The sequence below is a fragment of the Biomphalaria glabrata genome, chromosome 10, assembly GCF_947242115.1.
Source record: "Biomphalaria glabrata chromosome 10, xgBioGlab47.1, whole genome shotgun sequence".
NCBI lineage: Eukaryota > Metazoa > Mollusca > Gastropoda > Planorbidae > Biomphalaria > Biomphalaria glabrata.
The window spans coordinates 13,237,473-13,253,857 of NC_074720.1; the positions used below are offsets into that span (position 1 = coordinate 13,237,473).

Consider the following 16,385-nt stretch of genomic DNA (forward strand, 5'->3'; position numbering starts at 1 on the left):
AAAGTCTCCACTTTACTTTGTTGTGTGCAAAGCAAACAGAACCATTAAAGACCAAAGTCTCCACTTTACTTTGTTGTGTGCAAAGCAAACAGAACCATTAAAGACCAAAGTCTCCACTTTACTTTGTTGTGTGCAAAGCAAACAGAACCATTAAAGACCAAAGTCTCCACTTTACTTTGTTGTGTGCAAAGCAAACAGAACCATTAAAGACCAAAGTCTCCACTTTACTTTGTTGTGTGCAAAGCAAACAGAACCATTAAAGACCAAAGTCTCCACTTTACTTTGTTGTGTGCAAAGCAAACAGAACCATTAAAGACCAAAATCTCCACTTTACTTTGTTGTGTGCAAAGCAAACAGAACCATTAAAGACCAAAGTCTCCACTTTACTTTGTTGTGTGCAAAGCAAACAGAACCATTAAAGACCAAAGTCTCCACTTTACTTTGTTGTGTGCAAAGCAAACAGAACCATTAAAGACCAAAGTCTCCACTTTACTTTGTTGTGTGCAAAGCAAACAGAACCATTAAAGACCAAAGTCTCCACTTTACTTTGTTGTGTGCAAAGCAAACAGAACCATTAAAGACCAAAGTCTCCACTTTACTTTGTTGTGTGCAAAGCAAACAGAACCATTAAAGACCAAAGTCTCCACTTTACTTTGTTGTGTGCAAAGCAAACAGAACCATTAAAGACCAAAGTCTCCACTTCCTTGTTAGTGGAAATGTTATTTTCAACACGAAGTCAAATTAGTTTCTTGAAATGTTAAGCAAAACTTTATTTCAATTATTAGCAGTGACCTTATCCCACTACAGCGGTCACCACTGTGACAGGATTGCTGTCCGTTTCAACCCCGAGCCTGTTGACAGCAGTGACCACATAGTCACCGTTACTGCTGGCCGTGTAAGACGTCGTGGATGGAGGTAGGACCTTGACCAGGGTACAGGTGTTGGATGTGCTCTTGTACACTGCCCAGGAGCGAACGTTGGCCTTGGGACTACCGGACCAGTCCAGGACGGCTCCGTTGGCCGCAACGTTGGGCGATGCTGGAGCAGGGACGCCGCCCCTGTAGCTGTAGACGTCGGTCAAAGTGGGTGATGTGTAGACGGTGGACTTCAGTGTTGTCAAGAGATTCTAAGAGGAAAGGTGTTGTGTTTTATTATGGCAATCAACACTAAAATTACAGTAATATGTGTACAGAGACATTTCATGCAATTAATATTAACTTTACTCAAGTCAGAAATTGAACCAGAGTTTCAAATAGAAACTAAAATAATGATAGCTTGGTAACAGAAATAAGCGGTTTAAAACGGAATTTAAAATATTTAAAGAGTAAAGCTTAAAACTTTAAAAATGTAACTATTCTGTTTTCGTTAGCGCTAATTGCTCTATAGTGCACACATTGGCTACAAGTTAGATCAGAGAGAAGGTTTACTGACCGAAGACATACAGGTAATCAGATTCAACGTTATACATCTAACTGGCTCCACAGACCTCAAAGAACGGAGAATTTAGATTAGTAGCTAATTATTGACACAAATTGTGTAATTATCAATACCGAAAATCTCCCGTCAACCTTATCACCTGGGGGTGAAGGTGATCAGCGGGGAATCTCTCTACCTACCCTTCCCTGAATCCGATGAGACCTACATTATTTAGTGGCTCTTAATCCCGAGCTATTAAAAAGTTCCTATTTTCTGATGCCTATTAATTTTGCCTTGTCAATTTACCGGTGCCTAAATTTCCGGTTGCCTAAATTTCCGGACGCACAAATTTCCGAGTGCCTAATTGTCCGGTGCCTAAATTTCCAGACACCTACATACATATTCATATACTTAATTGCTCTTGCTCTGTTTTTTTTCTTTTACTGTGTAAACAAAATAAATAAAAAGGATTATGATTTTCTTGTGATGTTACTGAATTCATCATGCACAAAATGTCTTTAATACCCAGAGTCAAATGTCCACATAGCAGGCAGTAACAAAATGTCTTTAATACCCAGAGTCAAATGTCCACATAGCAGGCAGTAACAAAATGTCTTTAATACCCAGAGTCAAATGTCCACATAGCAGGCAGTAACAAAATGTAACATGACATGATAGGATGGATAACAAGGCGTCATTGTAAACTAAACTTACGTGGGCATTGGTTTCCAGCTGGTGGGCGCTGAAATGAATCTCGCCCCAAACCTGCCTGCTAGTTCGTATCTCCACTAGTTGGATCTGGTGAACGATCTCGTTGGGACTCCAGTTGTTATCCACTATCCTGGGGTAGAGTATTGGATATAAGATAGATTTGGACAGACGACACAGTCTGAAAGACAGACTTAAAATGAGAGAGTAGCATGGAGAAGTCCGAGGCAAACGATGAGAAAGAGTTGACAAGAAAGAAAGAAAAGAAAGACTCTGGACTTTAAGAATGAGAGTGAATGACAGAGAGAGACAGAGAGAGTAAATTGGTTACGTTAGAGAAATATGACAAATATTTTAATTACTATATAATTATTTGTGTTAATTATTATTATTTTAAATATATTAATAAATTGTAGTAGAGAAATATTTTTTTAAGGGTATGCAAAAATCAACAAATCCTTCTCATTCAGTATACGTCAGACTTCATGTTACAATACTACATGACAGAGAATATGTATCATACGTTTGTAAAACTGTAACTCTACAATGGAATATAGGATTATAACTTACCATGTCAGTAAGCAACAGGAGATCCAAAGGCAGAAATCAATAATCTCAATTGATTATGATTCATTTATTCAAAAATCAGGCAGCCCCCTCCCCACCCCCCCAAAAAATCATTTTTTACTTGGGTCTCACTAATAGTACCTGACTCACGCTATCAAAAACCTTTCTACAATTATTCACTGTCGATGACAACACATGAATCAATCATGAAAATTAACCAATTAGTTTATTAACTAGTGATAATTTTTTTCTTTATTTAAAAAAAATGTATGTAAATCCTGTAGTATGAGACATATGGCCATGATTGTGCGTTTTTTTTTCATTTAAAAAAGATTTAAAGCAATTTTTTTTTTATTTTATATAATTTTTTGTTTGCACAACAAACAACTAGTGGCACCTGCCTATATTTTTGTCTGCACAACAAACAACTAGTGGCACCTGCCTATATTTTTGTCTGCACTACAAGCAACTAGTGGCACCTGCCTATATTTTTGTCCACTACCGTTTCCCAAATGTCTGGGTTGGCAGAGAGAATATTGTAATATAAATGACATCGTGAGACTGAAATATTTATAATTCTGCTGACCTGTAATCAGCCAGACCTGCGTAAATGTGCTTGTGTGTGGGGTTCTGTGCAGGGTCGGACCACCAGTCAATGAGCTTGGTGAAACTCTGCGGCCCATCGATGGTCCAGTAGAGTTGTGGAGCCACGTAGTCCAGCCAACCTTTCTGCAGCCAAAGTTTCGAGTCTGCGTAGATTTCGTCTACACTGGACATGCCTGTAAGATTGAGTAAAATACAGTTTAATTGCTTCATGTTATGTTAAAGCAGTTAGAAGTCAGCATTGTTGATCTTTGATTCTGACCTTATTACTTTGTACTCTGAGACTGAGCACGATATACCCATTCACAGTGATAAATTTTCTAATTTTTAGGAAAATCGTTAGAGCCATTTTAAAGTTCACTGTTTCCCCCCCCCCCCCTCCCCCCCCAAAAAAAAAAAAAACCAACATAAAACCCTTTTTCTACCCATGAAAAATTTCTAAGCTGATAAGAGGAATTAGAATAATTTTTATATAAAACTTAGTGCTAAGATCTTCAAATACGTTTATCTATTTATTTAACTATTAGGCCTACTAAATAAAAAAAAAAGTAATATTTGAGTCGAATTCGGGTATTCCCGCTGAAAGCGTATTCAAACTAAAGAGAAGTAAAAGAATTTTCGTTTGAAGATTCTATCCTTTAGAAACATTAAAAAGCTCATACCAGAGCTTTCAGTGTGTGGCCAATTTGTTACGTAGTTATTTTCTGATATAAATACACTGTAAAATTTATATGAAAATCGTTAGAGCCGTTTTCAAAATACCTGCCCACCCGGTGTCCATCTACCTAGTGCCAAATACACCTAGTGCCCATCCACCCAGGAAGAGTCTGCAAGCTAATAGGAGGAAATTTTAAATAATGCGGAATGAATATTTTTTATTACTGACTCAATGCGTTTTGTCTGTGTTGGAAGAAAAAACAATGTCATGATGTCGTTGTCAGTTTTGGAGGTCACTCTAACCATTGGCTTGGCTAGAACATGTTTGAGTAACAACACAATTGTTTTAGATATCACAATTTGGTTTTGGATTATTAAGCTAATTGTTTACAAGACAAACAAACAACAACACATTTTCTATTGCAATCTAGCCAGGATGGGGGGAGAGGGGTTTGGGGGAGGATTTTTTCCCCTTTTTTACACTCACACACACATAAACCCACACACGCGTCTTTTGTACTTTAGACGGCTTAGAAAAGTATCTTTCTGGAGCTAAAGGAATTAAATTAGACACACCTTTCTGAACAGCTTGGTATAGGGGAGCGCTGTTAGCTCCCTTAGTGGGGACCTCAAAAACTTCCTTGGCTATGCTGGGAACAGTGATGTTTAAAAAATGTCTACTCCAATTACAAAAAAAGTAAAAAAAAAATCAATTCCTTACGTGGGGAAGGTTACCCGCCCACGCACACACACACACCACAAGCACACACTGGCTACGCCCATGAACCTGGCCTTAATCTGTCCCTAACGTTGTGCTACTTGGCCACTTTGAATTTTCTGTCCAGCCTCGGTGGCTGGGGGTTCCATTAATTTGTTTGCTATGATGAGCCAGTGACTCACGTGTCGATCATTGCAACGTGTCTCAAGCTGAAACTTAATGTTGGACTCTTCAGGTTGATTTATTTACCTGTCACTCCACTTGGGTTGCCTGAGCGCCAAATACCGAATGGACTAACACCAAACTTGACCCATGCTTTAGTCTGATGAATACTGTAGGAAAAAGTGACGAAAATGTCAAGCTACTTAGCAATGTAGCAATGTTCACGCAAGCTCATTGATTCCATAATTAGTCCAATACATTTTTCGTTGTCGTAATTTTATTATAAAAATAAATAATTGTGTTTCATAGTTTGCGAATATATGTCGCTAATACTAAATACAAAAAAAAAGCTAGATAGGAGAGATTAAAGTACAATTTAAGTTGTTATAATACTTGGAACACTAAATAATAGGGTAGAAGAGAATAAACAAATGCGGATTAATTCTTTACATTGGGCTTTTCGAAACGATCGAACATAGCCAATCCATTCTGTATGATCACGTGACCATATCACGACGTAAATCGCATGAGTAGTGTTCAGAGCACAGATCTTTCCTGAAGCGTCACCTCTCGTGTCTCTAACTTTTACATCATCCGCCCTACTGGTCACAAGGTCTGAAAAGGATACTACTCAAGAAACACTTACTTGGTAGATAATCTCTCAATAAGTTTGTTGACATTGTCACGTCGCCAGTCAGCGAGGCCCAAAGTTCCACCACCACTCTGTCAGAACATCGAGGAGCATGTATAGAGCTAAATGAGTTAGGGTGATGTCTGGCATGGACATTTTGATATCCTAACACAAATTTCACATGAAGTAAAGACGTTATTTTTTGGTGTGTACCTTATAAGCGTTGTACGTCGCTGAGTCGGGGAAGGCTGTGCTGGTGGGGTACGGGTAGAAATAGTCGTCCAAGTGGACACCGTCCACGTCGTAACGTCTGACCACATCGAGGATGACGTTGTTCACTCTATCCTGAGAACAGAGACAAATAAATGTCCTTTTGTCTTTCTTTTCTCTTAAAATATTTATGATTCACACAGATAACATTTAAAAACAAAGACCAACTATGTTTGTGTTTTCACACTAATTCAGAGGTGGCCCCCATAGGCCCGCTGCTTGTTAAGAAATGAAACACAAAACTAATGGCGGCTTTTTTTCCATGTACGCTGGACGCTAAAACAAAATAAAATAAAATAAAAAACAAAACAAAACGAAACAGGAAATGCAAATTAATTTTATATCTCATACTTGCTAAGAAATTGTTAGAATTAAACATAAATATTTAGAGTATAGGTCATTAACAGTTAGCCCAGTGATGGGGGTTTTTGGGGTGGTCACAAATATGTGTCTCGTGGCTTTCGTGTAAGCTCTACAACTGTCTATTTTAGAGACGAGCTGCTGCCAGCTACTTTCCTCTACACCAGTGAGGGCGAAATGGCACCTGAGTTGATCTTTATATCGCTTCCAGGTGCGCATGTGTTACGCCTTCCTCCTTTAAGATGGTTAAAAAGGATCATTTTTTTTGCATGCGGTCGTCCCTCATGCCAGATAAGCGTCCGACCCTGCGCAGCTGACGAATGGTTACTAGTGCTTTATGCTGTCAACACTGGCGCTGCTATTTAGTGTTTGTAAAATGTTTGTGTGTAAAATGTTTTACATGTTTCGGATGTTCATTCAGAGTTGAAGGACGAAGGGGGATGGGAGCGGGCAGGGTTTAATAAATCCAAACGACAGTCCAGCGCGCAAACCGCACGACCAAGCAGCCATCCGTAGTGACCGGTGAATACTTGTTCTCCCCCGCAGAAATAAGAGAGTGATCTTTCCTTTACTTCTTCTTACTTCTTCTCGTCCAAACTCTTGAGCCATGAAGAGAATTATATATATAAATAGATAATTAATATTATTAGTGTCATTAAAAACGGTCATTGTAAATGCTAGAGATGAAACTATGTAAAAAGAACTGCGCTTAAAATTTTTATAGCTACCCGTTACTGTATGATGAATTAGATTAGCCTCTCACCTGGACTTGAGTGCTTCCTGGGTCCATCCACAGGTTGTTGCCGTACGCATGAGCGTGAGCTGGTATGGCCTTGGCCATGTGGTTGGCTGCCAACCCAGCTGTAGATGTGGAACCAGACTTGGCCCTAAAAAATGTTATAAAGAAAGTGTACAATTTAGATGTAGCGTTAAAGGTCCGCGAGCTAAAGGTATGGAACTTGAACAAAATAATCCTGGGAACTCTAATTATAGACTATAAAGTTATTTTGGATAGAAAATATGAGAAGGCTTACATTCAGTTTATGAAATATTTAGAGAAACACTGTTACGTTTTAGAGAGACTTTACTTGCTTTCCATGACTCTGAGACATTTAAACAAGCAAAATATGAAAAAAAAATCCTTTAAAAAAAGCGTATCATTCGTTTCTACACTAGCAACGCCTAAGTCTAAGTCAACATTCACAGTAGTTTCGAATTTTCTAGACAGTCATTTATAGTTTTCAAATCAATTCTTTCTCTCTCTCTCTCTCTCTCTCTCTCTCTCTCTCTGAGGTCTAAATCGTATAGGTGCCACAACTAGATCTAGTAAAGTTTATGGGCATTTCAAATTAATTACTTCATAATGTAGGCTGGTATAAATTATTTCAAAACAAGAGAATAGTCGTCTAATTTTGGATTAATGTTTTTTGGATATTACAGAACAAATAATGATAAAACTTAAATTTCAAAAAAAAAGTAAATAACAATTAGTTTGTGATCCTAACTGACCATAGCTCAAGACATCAAAAAGCGAAAGTGGAGCTGGATAGGACACACCCTGCGAACACCAGCTACCAATGTTGCCAAAGGGGCACTTGATTGGAGTCCACAAGGAAAGAGGAAAGTGGGCAGACCCAAGTAAACCTGAAAGAGGTCAGTCATCAGTGAAGCCTGAGGGTACTAGAATGACATGGGAGCAGAAGAAGAAAGCTGCTCAGAATTGAGTTAGGTGGAGAGGTGTGGCTACGGCCCTATTCTTTCCTGGGAGTACACAGTATTCATGAAATGTATGCATATAAATAAGAATTTGTTTGAGATCCTAACTGACCTGTATGGGTTAAACCAGGCATGGACCTCCATGTTTCTGGCGTGGGCTTCGTCAATTAAAAACTGTAAAGGGTCCCAAGCTGGGCTCGGGGCCGTTCCCTGAGTGCCGGTCAAGTATTGGCTCCATGGTTCGATGGTGGACGCGTACATAGCTTCTCCGGCTGATCTGACCTAAAGAGATCGCGATTGGTTTATGGGTAATGTTATGTTTAAACAGGTCTCAGATATTAATAAAAGTGGAATAAAACATTTCTAATATCTCCACCAAAATGATTACATCATGGATATAATGTGGATGAAATATGACTGCGTCATGGATATAATGTGGATGAAATATGACTGCGTCATGGATATAATGTGGATGAAATCTGACTGCGTCATGGATATAATGTGGATGAAATATTACAAGTATGTGACAAAGTGTAATATGGTAAAGAAATATCTAAAGTAGTGCTGAGAATATTGTGTGATACGAATGTGATACATGTTCAGACTGAAAATGCGTCTTAATCTTAGCTTTGGCTGAGATACGTCTGAGAAAAGGTAATATATGTCTTGGATAAATCCGCCTTTTAAAACCTAAAACAAAAACATTAGAACCAAATAAATCTCTTAAAATGTCCGTTGTTCTGCTACTAATGAATAGAAGATCTACTGAAATATTAAGGAGAAATGTTGACCTGGAAGAACACGGCGTTGATGGTGGCATCATGTAGAATGTCCAAGAGATGTCTCAAGTCTGCCTGATTCTGGCTGGTTGTTCTGGTGTTGGACTTTGGCCAGTCGATGTTGCTGACCGTGGCTATCCAGGCGCCTCTCAACTCACGTTTGGTCCTTCCAGCACTGCATGCTACACAGTGAGAAATAAAATATGTGTATGAAGGTCTCAAGCTGCAGGTAACAAAATACACAGCAAAAGTTAAAAAAAAAAAAAAAACGCAGGGAAATAAATCCAGTGAAGTCTTGTAGTATCTAGATCTAAATAGACTTAATATTGTTTACAGTTTAATGTTCAACGACTCTGTTGAGGCCAATTGAAAAAAAAAAGTAATGTCGAACAGATTTATTTCTCATTGTAATATCGGACGTTCGCTGTACATCAAGAGCTTACAAATTGTTTCAATAAAATCTTGCCTTTAAACTAATCAGCTGCAGGGGCCAATCCAAACTTCAAAAGCCCATAAACTACTTAAGAATGGGGCCCCTTGTAATCGACATAGAATAATTAATTTCTTTACTCTTTGTTTAAACTGAAAATATCCCTGGAGGCTGAAACCAGGAATCATTTTTGGGGAACCTCAAACTTATGTTGCTTGTGTGTAAATCCAGCACTGATCAGCTACGTATGTTTAAATTAAAATGATAAAATAGTCTGTAATTTTTATAAGAATAATTAGTATCTCAACTTCAAATAATGTCCATTATAATAATTGGTTTGGATCATCTGTACATAAAATAAAACAACTTTATTTGGCATGTGTTGCTACACTTCTGTATTTGAGAGATCCCCCTCTCTTTATTTCTTCAAATAAAAGTATGTTAACCCCTTACCACCTAAGAACTGTTGGATACGTTCTAGCGTGTAAGTAAACTAAAGAGCGTACATCAAATTGAGGAGAGGCAGGTAGAAGAGACATATACATGTAGTCACGCTACAGACATCTGAAAGACATTCAAGGCATGTTTTCACTACATAGGCAACCAGTATCAATAAAACAAATTGAAAGGTGTTTCTATTTATGTATGTTATTTATATAAATCACTATATAAATCACTACTTCGGTTTTAATGACTACGAATGTCAAAGAATGCAAGTTAAAATCATGTGCATCACCGGGAATTCCCTTTAGAGAATCTATGTAATAAGCAGCAAACTAGACTACATTTTGATTCAAAACAACTCCAACCTAAACAATGTTCTTTTCTTTATTTTGTTTACATTAAGCACTAGATCTATGTACGAATCACTAGAAGCTTCTAAAAGTAATAGATGTACAGTAATAGTAACAGTAATATGTCCTACTAACCTGACTCTACTTCAGACTCCATGCCACACAGAAGTATGGCTAAAAATACCACCTTTAAAATCATGGCTGTGTGCTGTTACCGAGAAAAAAAATATCGGGAAAGCCATTAACAACTTATAAACATAAATACATGAGTACTTCTATAAACGATGGAGGAAGCCCTTCATACGTATAAATTAGAGATAGGAAACGAACCGAACCTGAACCGAACGAACCGAACTCGAACCTCACTTATGACCGAACCGAACCGAACCCGAACTTTGAAACTGCTTAGTACGAACCGAACCGAACGAACCCTCCTTATCTTAACCGAACTAATTTACTAATTTTGCAATTAGTACATCCTTTTTTTTAATAATATTTTTGGTTTAAAAAGATATAAAAAATTACTTAAATATTTTATTTAAATTCTAATGATTCCATTATAGTTTGAAAACTTGGGAGGGGGGGGGGGGTATTTTGAAAACTTTAAAAAGAAAAAAAAAGCGGCGTGCTGTGATTCCTATGGGTTTTTCCGTACGTGCCGACTCCCCCCGTGGCCTTGAATTTTCGCGGGCTGTTTGCAATATTGGTTTTGAGTTGAATAGGCGGCCTCTAATTAGATTTAGATCTCTAGTAACTAGACTAGTAAGTACAAAGTCAACATTAAAATATTGTCACTTTTATTTCAAATGGCTGTTATGAGAGTAGAATATTTTTTGCCGATTAGAGAGTGTAGATATAAATCTACAATAAGTTCATTTGTGTTCTAGTTTAAAATAAATTTTAATTATCTTCTATTAAGTGATTTATTTTTACAAAATTGTGAAGTATTCCATATTGGAATATTATCAGTGGCGTAGCAAGGGTGGGGGAGGAGGGGGAGAAATGTAAAATCCCTCCGGGCCCCCACTTGAGGGGGGCCCTAAATGAGTGTTTTTTACAATAAATATTCAATATTACGCAAAATGCAGGGGCCACCAACGAGGTCCAGCCACTCCCGGGCCCCCAAATGATGAAAAATTCCTATTCCTGAATATTTTTACTATTATTCTGTTTTGCATTATTGATCATCAGTATTTTTAATGCAGCGTTTCTCAAACTTTGGGTCCTCCCCCGTGGGTGGGGATGGCGAGTACCTTGAATTGGGGGATGAGGAGACGCAACTTCCTGACAAAAAGGGGTGTCATAGAGTGTGTGGGTGTATTTCCTGGAGGCGGTAAGAAGAGGTTAAGCGATTGATTTGTGTTTATGCATTGAGGATGATGAAATTAGCGTAATGTAAATGTGAAACGGCAGACAATCTTGAGACATGAAAGAGTAAAGACGTTGTTTTGTGGTGACCTAGAATTCGTTTAAATATCAGTATATTTCATAATATTACATCTCTATCTCAAGTTAAATATGTGAATATTGTAATAACAGTTAGGCTATATTGAGTTGTTCACATAAGAACTTTATTTTAAAGTTTATTAAGTTTATATATCATTATAAGGCTTGTCTTCGAGTCCGAAGATTAGTGAGGAATGCAGTTTTTCCCATAGCTGCGCAGTCCCAGCTGTGACCTACATATTTTGCCACATCCAGGGCAAGCATAACCACTGTCCGCAGGTGGTCGATTTAGTTTTTCTTTTCGCGTCTGCGTTTGTCCTCGGCAGCGGATTTTCTTTTGGTCTCAAATGTGTATCCCGCGGCCTTCGGGAGTGAACTCCAACTGACTCGTTCTGAGGCCGCATGTATCCAGGTGCTCTCTTCTATGTCAGCTAAGCAAAGTTGACGCCTAAGCTGGTCTTTGAAGCGTTTCCGTGGGGCGCCTCTGTTACGTCGACCACCTTTTAGCTCATCGAAAAAAAAAAAAGGCTGCCTTTGGCAACTGTCGGACCATAACAAGTCCCTCTATACAATACTTACCGGTAAAAATATAAAACGCCTTTATTGGTTCAATTGTACTAGCTGTTTGTAAGCGACAAACCAATGACCAACTAACAAGGAAAGAGGGCGTCGAAAAAATGTTTTATTTTCAGTGTAACTTATCTGAATATTAAAAATTAAAATATATTAAGTAGGAGATGTCATTTTATCTTCTAATAAGACCTTGTCAACTGTAGACTGCTTTTTGCGAGGCGCGTATACACAATATGGGTCAAAACGTTTTGAAGTAAACATTTTAAAACATCTCCGCTAGTGTGATTCTTCTGCATTTTTTTTTTTTGTCTCAGAATAGTCGAGTTTCTTCCGTATATTGCAATTTATTATAGTGACGACTTATGTGTGAAAAAAAAAATCCTCGATAGAGAGTTTTTACACGAAGAATATTTCTTTAAAAAGATCACGCCCATTATAGAAGTACGTGCGCAATATGTAGGCCTACCTAGAATGTCCCTTGCATAATTCTATTGGCCAGGTCTGCCTCTTTATTATTAGATTTAATATGGCCCTCGACTTTTTTTTATTATGATGAATGGTGCGTTCTGAAAGAAAGCACATCGATATTAGCCTTTTAAAGGAATTCTCTCTTCTTAGTAAGAAAAGAGAAACAGGCCAGAAGACGCTTAGCGCCGAGTCACACCCGGAATTAAACCCCGTGCCGACTTAAGCGAAAACCTGCCGCAACTTCATTTCTATCTCCATTAAGACATTTTTACAACGCTTAAAATGTATGTAGGCAACATTATTTTGGAAAAAGTATTGCCCACAGGCCTATTATATATTGCAAAGTATTTGTTTTATGTAAATATTCAAATGAAAGTGTTTTAACTGATATATTGTATTAAACCTTATAACTTAATTTTGCTATTACATAATTTCATAACATCGAACCGAGCCGAACCCGAACTTTAGACCTGACCGAACCGAACCGAACCCGAACTATACTCGTCATCGAACCGAACCGAACTCGAACTTAAATCTGACCGAACCGAACCCGAACTTTAAAAGTTGGGTTCGATTCCCATCTCTAGTATAAATAAGATTTTAGTCTACTTGGAGAGATAAATAAAAGTATCTCAATAAAATTAAGTTAAAACTAAGTATGTTCTGTAGTTATTATTTTTTTATGACAAAAATACAGTACAAAAAAAGTCGAGGATCCGACAGTCTGTAATAAGTGTATGTAGCTGTACCTTACCTCTCACTCAGGAAGCGACTCTTAAATAAATCTAGTCCCTGAATCAGCACAAATCACAAAGGTTTTGTTTAAAACTTTTAGATTTTGAACTTCTAAAGAAAAGATATTTTAAGCAGTGGCGATCTTTAAAAACAAAAAGGTCCTACCTCGAGCTCGCTTACAGTTGTTGTTTTTGTTGTTGTTGTTGTTTTTCATGGTGGGGAAGGGGGTGACGAAATGAGGAACTTCATTACTAAATGTCTAGTAATTAAACATGTTGTTAAATGGGAATTGTTTGTGTTATCGCCCTCTCCCCTCTCCTTCCAAAATACACGCATTTTTAATTTTCTCTATATGGAGCAGTAAAACATAAACACCTCTCCCAGCGCCGCTGCCGAATTAGATTTTTTCTCTTATCTTATAAATATTTATTTATACTCCACCGATTACATACAACCTGTTAGTTTCCCATACAACTTACGTGTCTTCCAGACTCACATTCATAAAATCAAAAACCCAAAATGAAACTTCATAAGTCTACTGAAAAGCTGGTACACAGTTGCATTTTATAATTGGCAATCCGGTATGAACTTGTAAGTATTACAACAACAAAATATAAACGACATTATGAAACAAATATGACGGCATTCTTGGTTTGAACCGCGAATAAAAGATTGTTCAACTACAATGGGAATATTTACCAAAAAGAGACAGGAAAATGACTCGGTTGTAAAGCTAGCTACAATGTTGCTCATATTGTAAGCACAGTAAGCACAGAAATGAAGCCCAATCTTGCTGATATTTTAAGTAGAGAAATAAAGTCATCTTCTGACGCGGGGAAAAAAGATACATTTCAAATATCCTATTTATTAATGAAGCACAGGATCAACTGGTTTCAGGTCAATATCGTTTTTCTAGACCTACTTTTTGATCGTGTGGCCCGCGACACGAGTGTCGGAAATAAAAATGGCCCGCAGGTCGAATTAGGTTGGGCATCACTGATCTAAAATATCATGATGTCTTTTCCCCTTTCGAGGGCCGCTAAAAAAAAAAAAGAGAAAGTTATGCAGAGAAATCGGGGGGAGGGGGGTCATAGAGGATTCAAAGATGTGCGGAAAATAATAGAACAGAATCGAAGATTTCTAAAAATGAAAGATTTAAAAAAAAGAATGTTAAAGTTGTATCTTGGTATCGACTCTGCTTACCGCCACTTAGTGACTCCATTTTGTTTTTTAGTTTAAAAGTTTTTTTTTGTTTTTAAAAAGATCTAGTCTCCATGATGATATTATTCTGTGCAATGATCGAAAGAGTGTATACATTTATCTCTACCGAGCTAAAAATTGAAGATAAGTATCATAATACAGGTGTACTTTTTAAAATACATAACTTACCAACACTGCTTATAGTCTGTACACCAGATACACCAATAAGCTAACCATTTGTAGTTATCTTTCCATATATGAAAATCTGCAATGAATCTAGTTGACGTACTCAAAAAGAAAATAGAACAATTTAACAACATACATTCTTTACTTTAGTAAATCAATAAAAGTGAAACAGGAAGTAGGCCTAGTTCCACCTCAAGGAAGTTAATTGTAAACTGGAAAAAATCCTCGTGTGTACAAGTCCAGGTATATGTGTTAGTGTGTTCCAAGCTGTGTAGTGTATGTCTATATATGTGTAACTCAGAGAGCTTTGTTTAGGAAGCAGTATCCAGAATTTTAAGAAAACATTATTTCAGGATGTCGTTACCGTATTGGACCGTGGAAAGGGCGGTATATAATATCACCCTACGACAGGTCTTTTCTAATGGGTGGGGGGCGTAGTTTAGTGGAGAAGTTACATAATTTAATTAAAAAATACTATCACTAATATAGATTATAAATGTTATATGCCTTTTTATATCACCCTTTCCCCAGCTAATGTCAAATGCAATTATTGGTTATAGATATAATATGGGCAGAGGACCTGTATCTGATTAATCGTCTACCCTCTACCTACCCCTCCCCTCTACCACAGAAAATATGACTTTTAAAGGCAACAGTTTTGATGTAATTCCACAGGCTCTAAATTTTGTATTCTCTTGTCTGAATGTGTTGCAATTATTTAAAGAAAATCTTTGTTTTGAAAAACTTCACACGAAACTTGGAACTAATGAGATGTAAAAATGTTTGTAAAATGCTTTTTTCCCCACATGTTTCGGATGGTTCTTTACAGTTGAATATAGCTTAATTCCTAGTCCAAGCTTCCCGCTGGACGACGGAGGATGGTAGCGGGCAGGATATGAGATTTGAGCCCAAGCCCAACAGTGGAATTAGGGCGTAACTGTTTTAGCACATTTTTGCGGATGTTTGTGAAAGCATCTTTAGTGGACTGAGAGTTTGGGTTGTTCAAACTTGTTCAAATACACTTTATGGAGCTTGTGCTTTTCATCTAATAGTTTTCTGATCTCAGCACTGTTTTCATCAAACCAGTCCTGATGGTTTCTCTCCATAGATCCGAGTATGTCTAGATCTGGTGAAACGTATGTCCTGACGGTCAGATTGTCTGGTGATAACGTAGTCTATGAAGTGCCAGTGTCTTGAGCGGGGATGCATCCAAGAAGTTCGCCTACTCATTGGGAGACTGAATATTGTGTTTGATATAAGCAGCTTGTGTTCACCTTCATCTGCAAGCCGAGTCTCAGTCAGTGCTGCTTTGTCTGTGTTGTATCTGTGGAGCTCCCTGGCTACTAGTGCAGTTCGTCTTTGTGGTCTATCAGATGTGTCGTTGTCAAGTAGTGTGGGCACATTTCATGCACCTAAGGTAAGAGGAACTATCCTCGTCTTTTTCTTTGATTTTCGGCCGCTTCTGTAGGGTTCCCGCCAACTGCGCTAGGCTAACTAGGGTAGTTTAGAGCAGGCAATGTTTGGGGCACCTTTTCTAGCCCTGTCCTCATGCTATGGGGGTGATCAGTGCACAGTGCACTCCTAAAAATGGCTACTCAGCCGCTCAGGTGGCTGCCGGATTCCACTGCTGCTCTGTGTCAGTGGTGAACGACCTTCCAGTGTACCCACACCTACCGCTTCACTGCTTGCCTGTCGCCACAGGTCTTTGATTTAGTTGTATTTTGGGGGAGGGGGGGATGCCTAGTGACTTGGAATTTTGATTTAAGTATTCGCGCAACACGTCGACCTCCTTCTCTCGCTCTAAAGCCCAACCTTTTCCGGAAGCATATATACTAGCCAGATATTACCCACTGCCCGCGGGTCTTAACTTGCGAATTGCTGATTAAGTCACTGATATAGTGCATTAGAATCAATGAAAGAAAATAATAATGTTATAAGTAAAGCGAATACATGAATTTATGAATAT

The 16,385-nt window shown here is 38.0% G+C and overlaps 1 protein-coding gene across 3 annotated transcripts; it reads right to left on the reverse strand.

Moving 5' to 3' along the window:
- Positions 1–745: 745 nt before the first annotated feature.
- LOC106051584 (glycosyl hydrolase YngK-like) lies at positions 746–14,579 on the reverse strand. Of its 3 annotated transcripts, none has more exons than XM_056043717.1 (11): positions 14,423–14,579; positions 9,947–10,019; positions 8,600–8,769; positions 7,921–8,090; positions 6,856–6,979; positions 5,676–5,807; positions 5,478–5,554; positions 4,919–5,001; positions 3,278–3,470; positions 2,131–2,257; positions 746–1,126 (listed from the first exon to the last, which is right to left on the reverse strand). In XM_056043717.1, the coding sequence occupies exons 2-11, from the start codon at positions 10,008–10,010 to the stop codon at positions 794–796; spliced, it is 1,473 nt and encodes a 490-aa protein (XP_055899692.1). In that variant the 5' UTR covers positions 10,011–10,019; positions 14,423–14,579; the 3' UTR covers positions 746–793. The 3 variants fall into 3 exon arrangements, with proteins under 3 accessions (XP_055899692.1, XP_055899691.1, XP_055899693.1); XM_056043716.1 differs by lacking the exon at positions 14,423–14,579 and adding an exon at positions 13,053–13,190; XM_056043718.1 differs by lacking the exon at positions 14,423–14,579 and adding an exon at positions 12,999–13,018.
- Positions 14,580–16,385: the final 1,806 nt, after the last annotated feature.